This window comes from Prionailurus bengalensis, chromosome B1 (genome assembly GCF_016509475.1).
Source record: "Prionailurus bengalensis isolate Pbe53 chromosome B1, Fcat_Pben_1.1_paternal_pri, whole genome shotgun sequence".
Taxonomy (NCBI): Eukaryota; Metazoa; Chordata; class Mammalia; order Carnivora; family Felidae; genus Prionailurus; species Prionailurus bengalensis.
Genome location: NC_057344.1, coordinates 119,895,613 through 119,916,378, shown reverse-complemented (window position 1 = coordinate 119,916,378; position 20,766 = coordinate 119,895,613). Strand labels below are relative to the sequence as shown.

Sequence of the window (20,766 nt, the reverse complement as noted above, 5' to 3'; positions counted from 1 at the left end):
ACAGAGAGAGAAAGAGATAGAGAAAGGGAGAAAGAGAAGTCTGGGTGGATTTATATCAAAAGAGTTATTGTAAGTCAGTCAGAGAAAGACAAATATATGATTTCACTCAGGTAGAATTTAAGAAACACAACAGATGAACATAGGGGAAAGGAAGGAAAAATGAGAGAAAAACAGAGACAGAGGCAAACCATACGAGACTCTTAAATACAGAGAACAAACAGGGTTGCTGGAGGGAAAGTGGGGGGGGGGGATGGAGTAAATGGGTGATGGGCATTAAGGAGGGCACTAGTTGGGATGAGCACTGGGTGTCATATGTAAGTAAGGAATCACTGGGTTCTCCCCTGAAACCAATACTACACTGTATGTTAACTAACTTGAATTTAAATAAATTAATTTTTTAAAAAGAGTTATTATTCCTGAGGATATGCTGCAGAGTTTATCTTTTCCTTTTTTTCCCTTCTTATTTATTTAGGTCTTGATTTTAAGATAAACTGTACATATTACTTTTCAACTTAAATATTTTGGTGCTTCAATAAAACAGAAGACTGAATTTCAAACAGTGCGAATAACTAAAGCATTACTAAACGTGGAAACATTTACTTTCACAATTTGTGCAGAGTGACATTCAAGATCAAATATTACCTTGGGATTCAGAAGTGCTGCAGATCTTGTCCTACCACTACCAAAAAGGCACAGTTGTCCATACTCTATATATTTAAGATGTCTTAGTAATAGAGCAACCAGCTATTTATAATGATGGCCCAAAAGGTACATTTGAGAAGTATATATTAAATACATTAGCAGTACTAATAATATTGCTGCTTAAAAATTTCTATTGAAAACTGATAAAATTTCCAAAGCAACATGAATGGAAAAATGATAATATGGGTTGTCAGATTAATTTAAATCTATGGTTATTAAATAGTGTTTGTGTTAAATAGTGGTTTCTCAGTCCATTGAAGTTTCTTCCTTGCTCTAGAATGAACTTTCTATGAAGAACAAAAAGACGATACATGTAAAAATAAATAAATTTTAATAAGGAGGAAAGCCAGAAGTCTTGTTTAAAAGAACCAGAAAAGGCTGTGAATGATGTGGCAGTTGTGTTTTGTTTACCTGAGGAGAAGGCTATGCTCAAGCACGCACTGAATCCAGTGATTGCTATGATGTCATCCAAACTGCTAGCAGCTATTAGTAAGGTTGGAATGCCTTTCTTAATACCATATCCTTTTTCTTGCAAAAGTAGCATGGAAGGGACAACAACAGCAGGAGAGACAGCGCCTACTACAAAACTAATAGAAAGACTTTGAAAACCAATTTTAAAACATCATTTTAACAAAAGTGTTTTATGTTAAATTTTACAACAAATATATTAGCCTTTACAGATTTACAATAACTTCAAAAGTAAAAATTCTGCTTTTGGGTCAACGTCATTTAATAGTGGTAAAATTTTTCACACATTTTTTAGTGCTGCCTAAAAGTTTATAGAGATTTCATTCAAGATGTTGGTTTGGGCACAAATTGTCTCTACCTTCATCCCTAAATCCGTTGAGATGAAGATGTAAAAATAATAGGAAAACCCATAACCTAACTAGAAAGAAAAAAAAAAAAAGGAGGAGAATCCTCAATGGACAAGGAAATACGTATAGCCCAGGAAGATAAAAGACAGTTTAAGATTGAAGAAAGAAATTATAAGCCAAGTGTGTGTGAGTAAACATTGCTACAAAAGATATGGTATACTTGAAAAAATTTTTTTAATGCTTACTTATTTTTGAGACAGAGAGAGAGACAGAGCAGGAGCAGGGGAGGGGAAGAGAGAGAGGGAGACACAGAATCTGAAGCAGCCTCCAGGCTCTGAGCTGTCAGCACAGAGTCCGACACAGGGCTCAAACTCACAAACTGTGAGATCATGACCTGAGCCGAAGTTGGATGCTTAACTGACTGAGCCACCCAGGCACCCCGATATGGTATACATCTAAAAATGCTCCAAGCCCAGAAACAGCAGACGCTAGGAGCAGGAGGGATCTCTGAAGAAATCCAACAGGTGATTATTTGGAATGCCACTGTAACAATGGCCAGACAAATGTACTCTCCATCTTACTTCTAATTCTTGAGCAAGTCAATAAAGAACAGAGATGCCTGCCCCAAAGAAGGAACAATGAGTGTGGATGATAACATGCATGAGGAATGGGGAAACTCCTGCTCAGAACATCTTTGTTGGTATATCCTATTTAGTACTTTACCTCATCTCTGCCACATTAACTTTATAAGGACTGAAATATATACCTTGTGTAGAGATGTTCTTGGTGCCCCAGCAGAAACCGTTTACCAGGCCAGTGCACACATCCCCCAGATGCTGCTGTTGGCTGCTAACCCCCAACACCTGCAGCTTTCTAGCAGCCTTCCCCTGCTTAGAAGAGCTTACTTGGGGGTGCTAAGGAGGTTTACCTCCCACTCCTTCTTCCAGACAGCTCCTGTCAATTACTGACTGATGTGAGGGTCTGACAGTTTAGTGCCTTTGCCTCTGACTGTACAGTCTTTCCGAATGAGAGAGCCTAGAATTCTCTGAAAACTTATTTGCCTAGTTCAGTTGTTTCTGAACTTTCCTGCACATTTGAATCACCTGGTATATTATTTATCTGTAGCTGCTCAACAAATTATCCCCAAATTTCATTGCTTAAAACAACAAACACTTATTATCACACTTCTGTGGGTCAGGAATCTGGGTGTGGCTTAGCTGGATGCCTCTGCATCAAGGTCCTCATGAAATGTGTAGAAGATCTGCTTCCAATTTTACTCACATGGCTGTTGGCAGGCTTTCAATCTTTTGTTATGGGAGCTTCTTAACAGGCTACTCACAGTATGGCAGCTGGTTTCCCCCACGATAAGCAATTAAAGAGAATGGAAGAGAAAACATGCAAAGTAGAAGCCATGGTCTTCACATGACCTAATTTTAAAATTGACATCCTATCATTTCCATTGTATTTTGTCCATTAGAAGCAAGTCAGGTAAGTCCAGCCCATATTCAAGAAGAGGGTATTACACAAAGGTGTAAAATATTAGATAGCAGGGATTACTGGGAATAATCTTAGAAGCTGCCTACTATGTACTTGGGTACTTTCAAAAACACTGATGCCTGGCTCTCATTTTTTTTTCTTTGTTTATTTTGAGAGAGGTTGCACAGGTGAGCCTGCTGGGGGGCAGAGAGAGGAGAAAGAGAATTCGTGCTGTCTGCACAAGCCTGATGAAATGATTCACGTGGGGCTTGATCCCATGAACTGTGTGATCATGACCTGAGGCAAAATCAAGAAGTGGCAATTAACTGACTGAGCCACCCAGGTGCCCCTGCCTGGATCCCATTCTAAGACATACTGATCTAAGATCAGTCTTTGACCTAGTACTAGGATTAAAAAAATGTTTTTAATTGTGTCAAGAAACACATAAAATTTACCCTCTAAACTATTTTTAAGGCACAGTTCAGTACTGTTAACTATATTCACATTGTTGTATAACAGATCTCCAGAACTTTTTTGTCTTACAAAACTAAAACTTTATATCCATTAAATAACTCCCCTTCCTTTCTCCCTCACCCAAGCCCCGGCAACCATCATACTACTATCTGTTACTAGGATTTTGACTACTCTAAACAGATCAGTGGAATCATACAGCATTTGTCCTGGCTTATTTATCTCAGCATAATGTCCTCAAGGTTCATCTATGATGTAGAATGTGACAGGATTTCTATCTATATTTTATAGGTAAATAATATTCCATTTTAGGTATATACCACATTTTCTTCATCCATTCATCTGTCAGTGTGGGCTGCTTCCACTTCTTGACTTTGTGAATAATGTTCCAATAAACATGGATGTGGAAATATCTCTTTAAGATCTTGCTTTCAATTCTTTTGTATATATACCCAAAAGTGGGATTACTGGATTAGATGGTAATTCTATTTTTGTTTTTTTTTTAAGGAACTTCCAACCTGTTTTCCATAGCAACTGCTTGTTTTATATTTCCAACAACAGAGCACAATGGTTCTCATTTTTCCACATCTGTGCCAATCTTTATTTTGTGTTATTTTCTGTTTTTTTTTTTTAAGATTTTAAGTAATCTCTACACCCATTATGGGGTTCGAACTTACATCACCAAGATAAGGGTTGCATGCTCTTCTGACTGAGCCAGCCAGGTGCCCCTATTTTGTTTTTGTTTTTTGATAATGATCATCCTAATAGGTGTGAGCTTATATCTCATTGTGGTTTTGATTTGCATTTCTCTAATGATTACAGATATTGAGTACTTTCATATGCTTGTTGGCTATTTGTATATTTTCTTTGGAGAAATTTCTATCCAAGTCCATTGCCCACTATTAAGTCCATTATTATTGTTGAGTTGTAGGAGTTGTTTATATATTCTGAACATTGACCTTTTCAGATATAGTTTGCAATTATTTTCTCCCATTCCATGTACTCTTTCCATTTTGTTTCCTTTGCTGTGTTGAAATTCTTAAGTTTCATGCAGTCTCATCTATTTTCATATTTGTTGCCTGTGCTTTTTGTGTCATATTCAAGAAGTAATTGCCAAATTTAATGTCATAAAAGTTTTACATGTGGTTTGCTGAATATAGTATTCTTGATTGGCAGGTTTTTTCTTTCAGCATTTTGAATATATCATCTCATTCTCTTCTGGTATAAAAGGTTTCTGCTGAGAAATCCTATTTTATGGGTGATTTTGCTTTTCTCTTGACACTTTAAGATTCTCTGTCTTTTTTCCCCTCTTTATGTATTTTTTGACAGCCTGAGTATGTGTCTCAGTGTGGGTTTCTTTAGTCTTATTCTAGTGGAAATTCTTTGAGCTTCTTGAATTTGTATATCTATTTCCTTACTCAAATTTGGAAGTTTTGGCAATTATTTCTTTAAGTAGGTTTTCTGAACATCTCTCTCTCTCTTCTCCTGGAGCTCTCATAATGTGTAGATCAGTCCATTTAATAGTATCCCTTAAATCTCTTAGGATCTCTTCACTTCTCTTTTGCTTTTTGCTTCTCTGACTTGTAATTTCAAGTGACCAATCTTTTAATTCACAGGCTCTTTCTTCTGCTTGATACAGTGTGATTTTGATCCTCTCTAGTAAAATTTTCAATTTAGTTATGTATTCTACAGCTCCAGAATTTTTATTTTTGTTTGCTTTTTACAGATTCTTCATCTTTGTTGGTATTCTCATTTTGTTTATGCATCATTTACCTGATTTATTTTAGATTTTCTGTGTTCTCTTTTAACTCATTAAGCATCTTTATGATGGTTATTTTGAATTATTTGTTGGGTAATTCATACATTTCCATTTGTTTAGGGTTGATTTCTGGAGTTTCATTTCATTCCTTTGTTGGAGCCATCATTTGGATACTTGAAAAAACAGTCACTTCTTCCTGTCTTTATGAACTGTTTTCACTAGAGAAAGTTCTTCACAAATCAGCTCGGCTAGAGATTCTAGGGGTCTCTCAAACATTTCTGGGATGCATCTTCTCAGGGTTGAGTACATTATCGCCAGCTGAAAAGTTTTGCCTTTTTCTGCTCCAGAACACCCCTAATGTCTGTCTGCATTACTGCAATATCTCAGGAGCTAGAGCAACCCACAGGACTCACCTTTGTTTTCAATGTGCCTCAGTATCCAAAGTGTGCCACTCTTTTTCTGGCAGCACTCTGAGTTAGGTGAGACAGAAACCTGTCCCTTGACTCAAAATGCCAGAATGTAGACACATGTCCCAGCTTCTTTCTTTCATTCCTGATGGATAAGCCAGGGGTTGGGAGTTTTCTCTTGATTTCCTCTGCTGTGCAGGGAGGGGATGAGGTATGGTGGGTAAATACAATGAAATGTCTTAACTACTCCAATGTGTCTCTTCTTGACCTTGCACTTGGACAGGATGGTGCAACCTCTCAAGTGGTTTCTGGAGTTCTCACAAAGGTAATTTAGTTCTTATGTTTTTAAGTCAGTAAGTGGGAGAAGAAGAGCCTGGGGCTTCGTATTCTGCTATCTTGCTGACATTACTCTTCTGATTGTTGGGATTTTCAAAAGCTCCCAAGGTGATTTTAATGTACAGCAAAGTTCGGGAACCACTGATTTACCCCATAGTCTATCTGGCTTTCTTCACTCAGAAGTTTCAACTGAGACCTCCCTCAGTACATTACTGCATAAGAATCTTAATCTCAGCCTGAGCTTCTAGACACCTTGCTTGGTAACATTATTGGGCTATTCCCTGCAAGAAGGCAAAAGCCAATAGATAAAGCAATAACAAGTTAATAGGAAGTGTAAAACACAAAAATGAGCCCCCATTAAAGTATTAACAAAATATTTGGGGAACCTATCACTTTGAATTGAGGAACCACGTTCATTAAGTGGAAAAAAAAAATTATACCTGAGAAAAGAGATATACTAGGAAGAAAGCAACCAAAACATGATGTCAGAATAACTATAAATATCCTCTGAATCATGAAAGTATATTGCATCTATCCATAAATTTTTGATGATAGTTCATAGAAATTAACAATAAATTCTCCAAATTAAAAAAACATAGGTATAAACATAGCTAAAGAGTGACTTAATAAGCTAGAGAACTGTGCAGAGAAAAATTTTCCAGTGTGTACTGCAAAAAGGTAAGCATATAAAAAGTATAAAGAAGGCTTAATAGGTATGGAGGAGGGAGTTACAAAAGGACATAATACAAGAGAACTGAAGAAAGATAAAGGATACAATCAAGACCTGGAAAAAAATAGATACATATTCTTCTGATTGAAACATCACACCAAATATTGAATAGAACATGTTAAGACTCATCTGATTACATTAAGGGATTGTTGTTAATTTAGTTAGAAAAATTCTGTTAACTTTTAGAAATGCATTCTGTAGGATATAGGGGTGAAATACCATTATGCATGTAATTTACTTTAGGATTCCTTAGGGGCTATTAAGTTTAAATTAAGGATATTTGGACGTTTGTTATTTTGTTATTCTCTCTACTCTTGTACATATTTGAAAAATTTCACTAAGGAAAAAACACTTATCTGAGACTGTTTTTTTAAAACTTTAATATGAAAACAAATAACATAAGAATCTCATTAAAATGCAGATTAATTTCAAAAGGCCTGGGATAAGGCCCAGGAGTCTACATTTCTAACAAGCTTTTAGGTGATACTAATGTTGCTGTCCAAGGAATGTACCTTGTATAGCAAGAAGATTTTAATTGGAAAAATTCAGGAAACCAAGCCTCCAAAGGAAAAAAAAAATGATTGGGTTAGATTACCTAGGAAAGAAATTAATAATTAGCTTGATAAAATATTCCTCATGGGCAAAACTAATACAAAGAGATAACACTGATCTCTTTAAAGTACTGAGGGAAAATAATTAAAAAAAAAATTTTTTTTTCAACGTTTATTTATTTTTGGGACAGAGAGAGACAGAGCATGATCAGGGGAGGGGCAGAGAGAGAGGGAGACACAGAATTGGAAACAGGCTCCAAGCTCCGAGGCATCAGCCCAGAGCCCGACGCGGGGCTCGAACTCATGGACCGCGAGATCGTGACCTGGCTGAAGTCGGACGCTTAACCGACTGCGCCACCCAGGCGCCCCAATAATTTTGAATCTAAAATTCAATACTGAGTCACACAGAAGTTATTTTCAGACATTCCAGGATTCAGTTTATCATCCACTGATCAGTTTGAAAAGAACTAGAAGATCAACTCATCAGGAAAAATATTTAGTACAAAATAAAGGGGTTTAAAAAAAATAAAAGAGTATAGGCAGCATAGTGTAGACATTAAGAATAAAGGCTCAAAAAAAAGACTCTTAATAAAAAAGGAGGGTACACCTGAGGTGGCTCAGTTGGTTGAATGTCTAACTCTTGATTTTGGCTCAGGTCATGATCTCATGGCTCACGGGATCTAGCCTTGCATCAGGCTCTGGCCTGATTGCATGGAACCTGCTTGGGATTCTCTCTCTCTCTCTCTCTCTCACTCTCTCTTTTTCTGCCCTTCCCCTGCTTATGCGCTCTCTCTCTCTCTCAAAATAAATAAAAATAAACATTTAGAAAAGTTGCTTAAAAAAATAAATTCTCTAGACATAGTAAAGGTTCTGGATCTATCTATTTAGTCATCTGATGTTAGGAAAACCATGTAACATCTCTTTGTCTCAGTTTGTATGCAAAACAAAAAAATGGTAATAATAATAATACCTATTTCACAGGACTATGTGAAGATTAAATTATTAATTATCAAATACTACACAAAGTGCCTGACACATGGCAAGCACTATATAAATGTTTGCTATTATAATTATATTAATTATTATTATTATATTATTATAATTATAATCACAAGACATAATGATGAGCAGTGAAAGTCATTGTTAAATATATAGAAGTACTCATTGTAAAGAAAACTTATAAATAATCTTAGATGAAAATTCTAGATTATATCAACTGGTGGGGAAATATATGAGGGAGTGGAGAAAACTGAAAACATGCGACAATTTTAAGTATGCTTTTTACAAAATTATAGGTAATCACTAGGAGAATGAGTTTGTAATTTCTAAATATTAAAGGAATAAATGAAAGTGTAACAAAGAAAATGCTGGTAATCCAACAAAAAGTAGGAAAAGTGAAAAAAGAATAAAACTTACAGGAATGTGTAATATTTTAAAAGGTGAAATAAAAGCAAGGTTAAGTCAAAATTGACCTACAAAGAATCGGTTGGATGGACCTGTTAAGACATAGCTTTTCTGACTGAATTTTAAAAATTTAGTTCTGGGATGCCTGGGTGGCTCAGTCAGTTAGGTGTCCAACTTCAGCTCAGGTCATGATCTCGCAGTTCACAAGTTTGGGCCCTGCATGGGGCTCTGTGCTGACAGCTCAGCCTGGAGCCTGCTTCTGATTCTGTCTCCCTCTCTCTCTGCCCCTCCCCCACTTGTGCTCTGTCTCTCTCTCAAAAATAAATAAAAACATTTTTAAAAAAATTAAAAAAAAAATTTATTTCTGAGTTGTTAGTAAGAAATATACCTAAGACAAATGGTACAAAAAAGTTGAAAATTATAAGTATGATGAATAAATTGAATCAATTTCATAAATGAAAATTTGGTTTACATTAGAAAATTAATCAACATAATTCACTAGAATAGAATTAACAATTCATAGTATTTCAATGGAAGCAAAACAATTATTTGATAAAATTTGACACCCAATTACAATAAAAACTTAGCAAACTAAGAATGTAGGGAAACTTCATTAATCTAATTAAGGGTAGCTACAAAAAACTTATGACAAATACAGAATCAAGACAAAGATGTCTACTATCACCACTTCTAATCACCATTATATTGAACAGCCTAATAAGTACCATAAGGAAAGAAAAATAAATGGTATACTTATTGGAAAGAAAGAAGTACAACTGTCATTATTCACAGATGACACAGCTGTACATGCAGAAAAACCAAGGCAACCTATAGATAAATTTGAATTGATGAGCACAGCAAGGTTGCTAGAGACAAAAGCAATATGGAAAATAAATAATATTTCTAAATATCAGTAACAAATATTATTAAAAATGTAAAAGTATTGGGGCGCCTGGGTGGCGCAGTCGGTTAAGCGTCCGACTTCAGCCAGGTCACGATCTCGCGGTCCATGAGTTCGAGCCCCGCGTCGGGCTCTGGGCTGATGGCTCAGAGCCTGGAGCCTGTTTCCGATTCTGTGTCTCCCTCTCTCTCTGCCCCTCCCCCGTTCATGCTCTGTCTCTCTCTGTCCCAAAAAATAAAAATAAACGTTGAAAAAAGAAATCAGGGTAATACAAATAAAAATCCCAATGAGATATCACAACATACCCATATGAATGGTTCAAATAAAAAAGACTGATGATTCCAAATGTTGGCAGGGTTTGGAATAAGAGGAACTCTTACATACTACTGGTAGAAATGTAAATTAGGAATTCTCAAAAAATATTTTGACATAATCCAAAGTTTTAAACATATAGTTACCCCATGAACCAACAATTCAACTCATAGTTAAGCACCTTTAGAAAACCGTGTACCAAGAGTTATTTACAAGAATGTAAGAGCATTAGTAATAATAACCCCAAGTAGGAACAATGCAAATTCCCACTGATAATAGAATGCACAAATAAACTAGTATATTCATACAATGATATACTATACAAAAAAGAAAGTAAACTATGTTCACACACAATAACATGGACGAATCTCAAATATAATGTTGAGTTAAAGAGCAGACACAAAAGAATATATACTATATGGTTTCATTTACATAAAGTACAACTACATGCAAATTAAATTATAGTGTAAGAAATTAGTATAGTGGTTATCTGTGGAGAGGATGGAGAGAAGTGATTAGGAGAGAGCATATGGACACTTCTGGGGTATTGGCAGTGCTATACTTCTTTACTTGGGTGATGGTTACATGAATATTCACTTTTTAAGTCTTCAAGGAACTGTACATTCATGTACTTTACACTTTCTGTATCTGAGTTAGACTTCAATAAAAAGTTCAACAATTCAAGGATGGAGAAATTCATTCCAAATAGGGTACCCACAACAAAGCAGGAAGAGAAATATTAATATCTGACAAAGTAGAATTCAAGACAGATAAGGATTACAATGAGTGAGAAGGATATGCTGAGTGTAGAGATTACTTAAAAATAAAATCTTAAAAAAAAGAATAGCAGTAGATGTGCCATTATATAAATGATAAATATATGAAATTAGAAGATGGCATACTCAAAAAAATAATGAAAGTAAAGTTCCCTTAATTAAAGGCAAATGACCTTAAATCTAAATAAAAGGTCACACAAGAAACAGAATAACCCATATCTAAATAATTTATAGTAATATTTAAGAAAATTAAAACAGGAAATTCTAAAAACATCCAGCGAGAAAGGTTATCAACAAAAGAATAAGAATTAGTTTGACACCAGACTTTTCAATAGCAAGGTTAGATACAAGGAAAAAGCAGAACAGTTTTTAAAAGTTCAAGGAAAATAATTTTGAATATTTACTTATTTATTCATTCATTTATTTATTTAAGATTTTTTTTTTAACAGTAATCTCTATGCCAAACATGGGGCCTGAACTCATGACACCGAGATCAAGAGTCGCATGCTCTGCTAACTAAACCGGCCAGCCAGTCCAGATGCCCCCATTTTGGACATTTTAAAATCAGTCCAATAGTCATTCAAATATGAAGGTTTTATAATACTGTGAAATATTCACAAGCATACAAAGCTTCAAAAGATTTGTCACACAAAGACCCACGTTCACAATCATTTTGGTGAAAGTACTCAAATGGGAGGAAAAATGAATTCAGAAGTTGTTGCAACAGAAATACAAATTAAGGATATTCACATATCTTAGTAACTTCTACACTTATCTTTATTTTAAAAGGAAAAAAAACTAAGATGAAAGAAAAGAAAATTTATATTGATTATTTAACTTGCATTAAAATGCTAGGTATCAACATGAAGGGATTTGAGGCAGTCATAGCAAAATAATAACATGATCATAAATAAGGCAAAGATAGGTAGGGGTTGGGGGTAGAAAAAATAGAAATAAGGCAAAGATAGCATAAGAAAATAAGCCACAGTTCAGTTTCATTTATGATCCTAAATAGGAGCAAACTGAATACATCAGTTTATTAAAAGAATAAAAATGCTGACCAAGTCTGTAAATGTATGGATGGTTCTGCATTAAGAAACTCTGCCAGTATAATTCATAACGTCAGATTGAAGGGAAAAAAAATGATAGTATTTTTTTTTTTTATTAAGAGGCAACCTCTTGACAAACAAGATTCAGGAAACTTTCCTTAACCTAATAAACCGCATCTACTAACACCCTACAGTAAACATCATATTAATGACAAAGCATTAGAATTCTCATTAAAATTATTTTAAAAATAGAAATATCTATTTTTTTCCGTTACTAATATTCACATTGATGGGATATTCAATTGAACACAGTAAAATAGAGATAACAGTATAAACACTGGTAAAGGAAGTGACAGAAGTTTAATTATTTGAAGACAGGAAGTTTAAATTTTTTTTTTTCAACGTTTATTTATTTTTGGGGGGACAGAGAGAGACAGAGCATGAACGGGGGAGGGGCAGAGAGAGAGGGAGACATAGAATGGGAAACAGGCTCCAGGCTCCGAGCCATCAGCCCAGAGCCTGACGCGGGGCTCAAACTCACGGACCGTGAGATCGTGACCTGGCTGAAGTCGGACCCTTAACCGACTGGGCCACCCAGGCGCCCCGAAGACAGGAAGTTTATATAAGAACTAAAAGTACCGATATGAACATTCATCAGGATAGTCATATATAAAATCAACCTTTAAAAATCAGAAGTAAGACATCTGCTTACAGCTCTAAAAGAATATAGGTTCTGCAATTACCCTCCTGCTGAAAGCACCTGGAAAACCAGACAAAAAATTTCAGACACTGAACAACAGACAGTACAGAACTGTTACAAATGAGAAAAGGGAAACAAATGAATTAAACTTCACCATTGCCCAGGTTTTCTGCTTGGGAACAATTTCAAGGCTGTGGTGAAGAGAAACCAAACAAAGCCCAACAAATTTGCCGAGTTGAGGAGAAAAAAGTCTAGGGAAGCCAAGGCAGCTAAAATTTTCAGAGCAGAGTACCTGAGGGAAGGAAAGACATAAAGAAATTTCCAGAAATTGGCATGAAGGGTTCCCTGTCTTTGGTTGAATACTACTGAGAGCAGGCATAGAGTAAAACCCCACAAATGTGGACAAGTACAACTCATAAAGAAAGATTACTGACCATCAGTAACATGAATAATTTCTAGAGCTCACAGAAGACTGGGAAAACCTTTGGGTTCCCACCAACTAGAGTGGAGATACCTCATCAAACACATAGGGCATTCAGTAGACTCAGAAGGGCCACATCTTAGAAGCTCTACAGTAAGGCTACTCTAGATAATCCCTAAAAGATCTTAAAAACAAGACTTGAAAGCATCAACTAACTCACAAATAATTTAATGCTGCCTTCTAGGACAAAGTCTAACACTCTAAAGAAAAATTACAAAATCCAGATTTCAACAATGTAAAACCTACAAAACCCAGCATCTGATCACTATGAATCAGATGAATAGGTAGGATCACATGAATAGGTAGGATAATGTAACCTACAACAGGGGGAAAAATCAGTTAATACATATAGATCCACAAATGACAGCAACGAGGGAACTGGTAGATTAATATATTGTCACAGTTGTTATAAATATGTTACATATGGAACGTATAAATATGTTCCTTAAGAATCTAAAGGAAAACATGAACATAATGGGGGGGAAAGCAGCAGACAGAATAAAAAACCAAATGGAACTTTTGGAAATAAAAAATGTAGTATCTGATGGAAACAACCTAAGTTTCTGTCAATGGATGCATGAATAAAGATGTGGTATGTATATGTGTGTGTGTGTATGTGTGTATGGTATATATATGTGTGCAATACATATGCAATGGACAAGTATTCAGCCATGAGAAAGAAAGAAATCCTGCCATTTACAATATGGATGGACCTTGAGGACATTATGCTAAGTGAAATAAGTCAGACAGAGAAAGACAAATACTGCATGATCTCACTTATGTGTGGAATTTAAAAAAGCTGAACTCATAAAAATAGAGTAAAATTGTGGTTACTAGGGTCTGGTACATGGGGGAAATGGGGAAATTTTGGTCAAAAGAGTATAAACTTGCAATTATAAGATAAGTAAGTTTTGGGGATCTAATGTACAGCATGGTGATTACAATTAATAATACTGTATTATATACTTGAAAGTTGCTAAGGGAGATGATCTTAAAAGTTCTCATCACACACACAGAAAAAGGCAAGTATGTGATAAGATGGAGGTGTTAACTAATGCTATGTTGGTAATCATTTTGCAATATATAAGTGTATCAAATCAACACGTTGTATACCTTAAACTTACAAAATGTTATATGTGAATCATTATCTCAATAAAGCTGGAAAGAAATGGAAGATGGCTTATGACCAAAGAAATGCAATATCTGAAATATTAAAAAATTATTAAATTATTTAAAAAATTCACTGGATTGATAGAAGGTTACACACTGCAGAAGAAAAGATCAATGAACTTGAAGACACAGCAGTGGAATATATCCAAAATGAAGTATAAGCAGTCCAAATGTCCATCATTAGATGAATGGAGAAAGATGTGATATATATACATATACACATATATGTATATATGTGATATATATACATATATATGTGTATGTGTACATATACACATGAAATATTGTTCAGCCATAAAAAAAGAATGAAATCTTGCCATTTGGAACAACGTGGATAGAGCTAGAGAGTACAGTGCTAAGCAAAATAACTCAGCCAGTGAAAGACAATACCACGTGATCTCACTCATATGTAGAATTTAACAAAGAAAGAAAGAAACAAACAAACAAAAAATGAGCAAAGAAGAGAGAGAGAGAGAGACAAACCAAGAAACAGACTCTTAACAGAGAGCAAACTGATGGATTATCAGAGGAGAGGTGGGAAGGGGGGCTGGGTGAAATAGGTGATGGGGACTAAAGAATACACTTAACATGATGAAAACAAAACAAAACAACAAAAACAAACAGAAAAGGGCAAATATGGAAACAACAGACATGGAGCAAAACATGAGTTAGGTCCAGGGTAATGCTCTTTCTCTTTTGGGGGGTGGTGGTGGCAGAGGGGTGATTTAGAATGGTAATTTTTAATGCTTTTTGATGATTCAACATTTGAAACCCCAAATTATATATACAAAAAAGCAAATCACCTATGGCACCATCATTGAAAAGCCATTAGGTACAAAAAAGAAAATGCAATATGCTCAAAATATACTTCCTAACAGGGACATAAAGCACTCTAGTAGTAACCTATTAAAAGCCACCTTCTCTTAAACAAATAGTGCTCTGATAAAATCAGAGACTGTTATCTTATGTAATTACATATGTTTGCCTATTTAAAGAATAAAAGAACTCATATTTTTATACAGAGTCCAATATAGTTAGGTCTATAAACAAAATGCTAATAAAGATGTATTCTGAGGAAAAAGACGCAAAATTAAGTACAGAGAGTCACATGAGTAAAAAAAGTTAATAGAGTACCAGGGACCTACATAATAATATCAAGCAGTCTAACACATGTGTAGTTGTAGTTCTAGAATAAGAAAGAGGGGCAAAATACTTAAGAAATAATGGCTTAAAAATTCCAAATTTGCTGAAAAACTATAAAACCACAACTTTATTGTTTTTCTCAAGTTTTTATTAAGATTCCAGTTGGTTAACATACAGTGAATATTAGTTTCAGGTGTAGAATTTAATAGTTCATGACTTACATACAGCGCTCTGTGCTTATCACTACCAGTACACCCTCCATAACCCATCATGCATTTAACCCACCCCCTTACCTACTCCCCCCTTCATCAATCCTCAGTTTGTTCTCTATAGTTAACAGTCTCTTTTATGGTTTGTCTCTTTTTTCCCCCATGTTCACGTGTTTTGTTTTTTAAGTTCCACATGAGTGAAATCATATGGTATCTGTTTTTCTCTGACTTATTTCAATTAACATTAATACTCTCTAGCTCCATCCATGTCATTGCACATGGCAAGATTTCATTCTTTTTTTATGGCTCCTATTCCATTGTGTATGTGTTTGTGTGTGTGTGCCCCATACTGTTTTCCACAGTAGTTGTACCAGTTTTCATTCCCACTAACAGTGCACGAGGATTCTTTTTTCTCTGTATCCTTGCCAACACCTATTGTTTCTTGTGTTGTTGATTTTAGCCATTCTGATGGGTGTGAGGTGATAACTCACTGTAGTTTTGATTTGTATTTCCCTGATGATGAGTGATAGTAAGCATCTTTTCATTGGTCTTTTAGCCATTTTTGGAAAAAGTCTATTCATGTCTTCTGCCCATTTTTTAACTGGATTATTTGTTTTTTGGGTGTTGAGTTTTATATGTTCTTTATATATTTTGGATACAAACCCTTTATCAGATATGTCATTTGCAAATATATTCTCCCATTCCAAAGGTTGCCTTTTAGTTTTGTTGAATGTTTCCTTTGCTGTGCAGAAGCTTTTTTTATCTTGATGAAGTCCCAATTGTTTATTTTTGCTTCTGTTTCCCTTGCCTAAAACTATAACTTTGTACCACTACACATACAACTAAAAAATGTTCAATTAAGGAGACACTATGAAGTATTGGAGAGGATGTGGATGGCCTAGAATTTTATACATTATTGGTGGGAATGTAAAATACTACAATACTTAGGAAAATTTTTTGGCACTGTTTATTTATTTACTTATTTTTAAGTAATCTTTACACTCAACATGGGCTCAAATTCACAACCCTGAGATCAAGAGTAGCATGCTCTACTGACTGAGCCAGCTAGGCACCCCATTTCTAAAATAAAATTAAATAATATCTTACCATATGATCTAGCAAATCTACTCTTAGGTATTTCTCTAACAAATGAAAACAAATGTCTTCACGAAGACTTGAATGCAAAAGTTCATAGCAGCTTTGTTTGTAACAACTAAATTGGAAATAATCTAAATATCCATCAAGTGAATGAATAAAATGGGTGGTATATTTCATACGATGAAATAATATTCTGCAATAAAATGGAATGAATAATATGGATGCATCTCAAAAACAACTTGCTGACCATATGAAACCAGAAATAAAAGAGTACATACTATATAATTACATTATAAAACTCATTATAAAAAAACTCATTGAGATGTTCACTAAAAATGAGTGCTTATTCTATGTGAACTATACCTCAATAAAATGTATTTTTAAAAATCAGTAGTTTTCTTATACATCTGCAAAAACTAATTCGAAAATGTTATGAAAAATCTATTAATAACATCAATAAAAAACATAAAACACCTAAGAACAAAACTATGAAGATAGACCCAGATCTCTCTAAAAATTATAAACATAGAACTTAATATAACACCTAAATAATGGAGAGATATGGCATATTTATGGATAAAAACTCTTCAATATTATAAATGTGTCATCTCTCCTCCAAATTAATTTATTAATTCATTGCTGTGCCAATTAAAATATTCTCAGGATTCTTCATTGAACTTGACTAGCTGATTCTAAAATTCATTTGGGAGAATAAGAGCTTAGAATGAAAAACCAAGTCGATGTAAAAATGAAGATACTGTCTTAGTAAAGGCAAGATAGTTAAAACCATGTAATAATGACATAGAAATAGACAAAATGGATTGGAAGAAAAACAGAACACAAGTATAAAAACAAATCTCTGTGGTGTCTGGGTGTCTCAGTCGGTTAACTGTCCCACTTAGGCTTAGGTCACAATCTTGCAGTTCTGTGCTGTCAGCTCAGAGCCTGGAGCCTTCTTCAGATTCTGTGTCTCCCTCTCTCTCTGCCCCTCCCCAGCTCACACTCTTGTCCTCTCTCTCTCAAAAAAATAAACATTAAAAAAATTATAAAAAAACACAAATCTCTGGGGTTTGTTACATGACAAAATCAACATTTCAAATCAAGGGGGAAAAGAAAGAACTTTTCCATGAATGGTGCTGAGGCAACAACCTATTCATGTGGAAAAAGAATGTAGCTAGATCCCCACACATAATAAACTCTACTGTTTTAAAAGAATTTTTTTAAATGCACTTAAAAGTAATAATAATAATATATAGAAGAATATATTTATGACCATAAATATATGAGTAAAAAGGATCTTTTGAATGACACATAGAAAGGCATTAAACAGAAACAGAAGTATTGATCAATTTGATTACATAAAAAAGCCCTTTGTTATATCAAAAGCAGCTATATTCTTCCTCCCCACGCCCTGGTTTTTCTTTTTGATTCTCAAGGTCAAGGAATGGTTTTATGTATTTGCTCTCCTATCTGTTGGAAATAATAAAATACCCTTTTTAGATTAAAAAAAAAAGTCATCATAAGCAAAGTTAAATATCTAGTGGTATGTTAGGACATGTATTTGCAATACTTGTACCAAAGCATTGATATAATCAATAAGAAAGAAAAGAATAACTCAACAGAAAAATAGAAAAAGGTCTGAACAGGCTCATATAAAAATACTGAAGCTCATTAATAATCACATACATGCATATTAAAACAACAAAGAAATAATCAATTTTTGTTCACCAGATTGGAAGATAATATTGGAAGTTTGGAAGATAAGATTGGAAGATAAGATTGGAAGTTTGATAATATCAAGACTTGATATTATAATTTGCAAGGATTTGAAAGAATAACAGTCATTTTCATACCCTGCTGGTGATAGGGCAAATTGGTACGTGTTAAAGGCACTTTGATAGTATCCATCAAAACTGAAAATGCGCATAACTTAAGTAACTATTCTAGGAAAACTCACATTTATGCAAAGTGAGACAAACAAAATGCTATTTGTTGGAACACTGTAAGTAAAAGCTGGTATTATCATACAATATAACACTATACAACAATTAAACAAATGAGCTACATATTTCTAAGTGTATAAATCTCAAGAATACTGTTGAGTAAAAAAGAGAAAATCGCAAACAAAGTGATACACTCTTTGATATTATTTATATATTATATATGTATACAGTAGATAAATCCTTGGAAAAACAATATTATTTTATCTATTTTAATATAAATATATATATAATATATATATATATTCTTTAGAAGTCTGGACTGTTATTTTTAAAGGTCTATGGAATAATAACATAAAACTCATAAAAATTGTTACTTTGGGTACGGGTATGGGCACTACGATTTGAAGGCATGGTTAAAAGACTTCTTAGTTTTATCTGTAAAGTTCTAATTTTTCAAAAGTAAAATGCATTTGGGTATTACTTTTATAATAAAAAAAATTTTTTAAAAATCCATTGGATTTGGCAGTAAGTATATAATGGGTGAACTTTACATTCAAATGGAGGCAAAAGGTAGATATATTGAAAAATGAAAAGGGGTTGAGCATCTAGAGAGAGTGATTATGGACTATTGTTTTGAGGAATTTGGACATGAAGAGAAAATGGATAGTGGGTAAAAATAGATGGGACATTGGGTACAGGGAAAGAGTGTTTTTGTTATAATATCTATATATAAAATCTCATATATATGTATATAATATATACATACAATTTATAAGGAAGAGGCCACTGGATGGGTTAAAACATAGAAATGGAAAACGATATAGGAGAGAAGGAGTAAATTGATGAATTATCTTGCACTAAACATTCAGGGACTGCATGTTTGCTAAGGATATGGTAGATTTAGGATATGGCTCTGCTTCTGACCAACACATTTCCAAGGTTTTCTACCAGTGTGAAAAGAATTTTTTTAATGTTTATTTATATTTGAGAGAGACAGCACATGAGCAGGGGAGGGGCAGAGAGGAGGGTGGCAGAGGATCCCAAGGGGGCTCCGTACTAATAGCAGAGAGCCCGATGTGGGGCTTGAATTAACAAACCATGAGATCATGACCTGAGCCAAAATCAAGAGTCAGACCCTTAACCAACTGAGCCATTGAGGTACCCCAAATACTTTTTTTTTAAGTTTATTTATTCATTTATTTTGAGAGAGAGAGAGAGAGAGAGAGAACATGAGGTGGGAAAGGGCAGAGAGAGAATCCCAAGCAGACTCCATGCTGTGAACAAGGTGCTCGACGTGGGGCTTGAACTCAAACCGTTAAGATCATGACCTGAGCGAAAATCAAGAGTGGGATGCTAAACTGAGTCATCCAGGTACCCCCACTGTGAAAAGAAGTTTAATGAGAAGCTTGTCTATATAATATTCTGAATATTTTGATAATTTCAAACCAAGCATTCTTAACCGAATATTTTCATAGAGAAAAATGAGAAAAAGTTACCCCAAAAGAAATCCCCATTGCCAGGGAAAATTCATAAGGAAGTGGGAAATAACAGCAGTTGAACATGCCTCTATGAGGCATGGACCTAGAGCCAATCTTAAACAAACTCTCTTCAAATGCTTCAAAGCCTGAAATATAAAAATAGTCACATTTAGACAACTTACAATGGTGAACAAGAAAGTTATTTAAGTAAATTTTGAGATAGTTTTTTTTTTTTTTTAAGTAATTAGCTTTTATTAAGCTAAATCTTCCAGATTGTCTCACTGGGCTTGAAATGCTAATACAGCGCATTTTATATGTCATCACAGATTGGGTTATATATAAAGTATTTCACATTTTATAAAATACTGTTGTATCTAAATTATTTCAAAACATCCATTTCTCTGTAATTAAATAACTATTTCTACCTTCCTTAATATTTCTTATAAAGAGTATAATAAAAGTATGACCTATAGGTTTATTTCCATCAGTTAACTTTTAGAAATGACCTGTTTGGTTAATTTACTAATTATAATAGAAAATATCAATGTGCCAAAAGAGAAAAATCACTTAAAAACAGCATAATTCACTAGAAAGGAGAACTTTAGAATTTTCTCATTGGTTCAAATTGTCTACTGGAGCTTATAATAAATTGTCACTGTCTTTATGCTTTTGAGATATTTTCACTAAACTCATACATTTGTTGTTTCAGTAGCTGTTATATTTATTCATGAAGAGTCACCTTTTTGATAGAAGGAGCATACTTAACATTATAAAAGCCATTTATGAAAAGCCCACAGCTAACATCATCCTCAATGGGGAAAAACTGAGAGCTTTTTCCCTGAGATCAGGAACACG

The 20,766-nt window shown here is 34.3% G+C and overlaps 1 protein-coding gene across 2 annotated transcripts in view; it reads right to left on the bottom strand.

Moving 5' to 3' along the window:
* Positions 1 to 20,766, bottom strand: part of SLC9B1 (solute carrier family 9 member B1) — a 75,516-nt gene that overhangs the window by 12,609 nt on the left and 42,141 nt on the right. For both annotated transcript variants that reach the window (XM_043571474.1, XM_043571483.1), the window contains 2 exons: positions 19,930 to 20,057; positions 1,114 to 1,289 (listed from right to left, as the gene is read on the bottom strand). In XM_043571474.1, the coding sequence (XP_043427409.1) occupies positions 1,114 to 1,289; positions 19,930 to 20,057 (304 nt within the window). The remainder of the gene's footprint in view (positions 1 to 1,113; positions 1,290 to 19,929; positions 20,058 to 20,766) is intronic.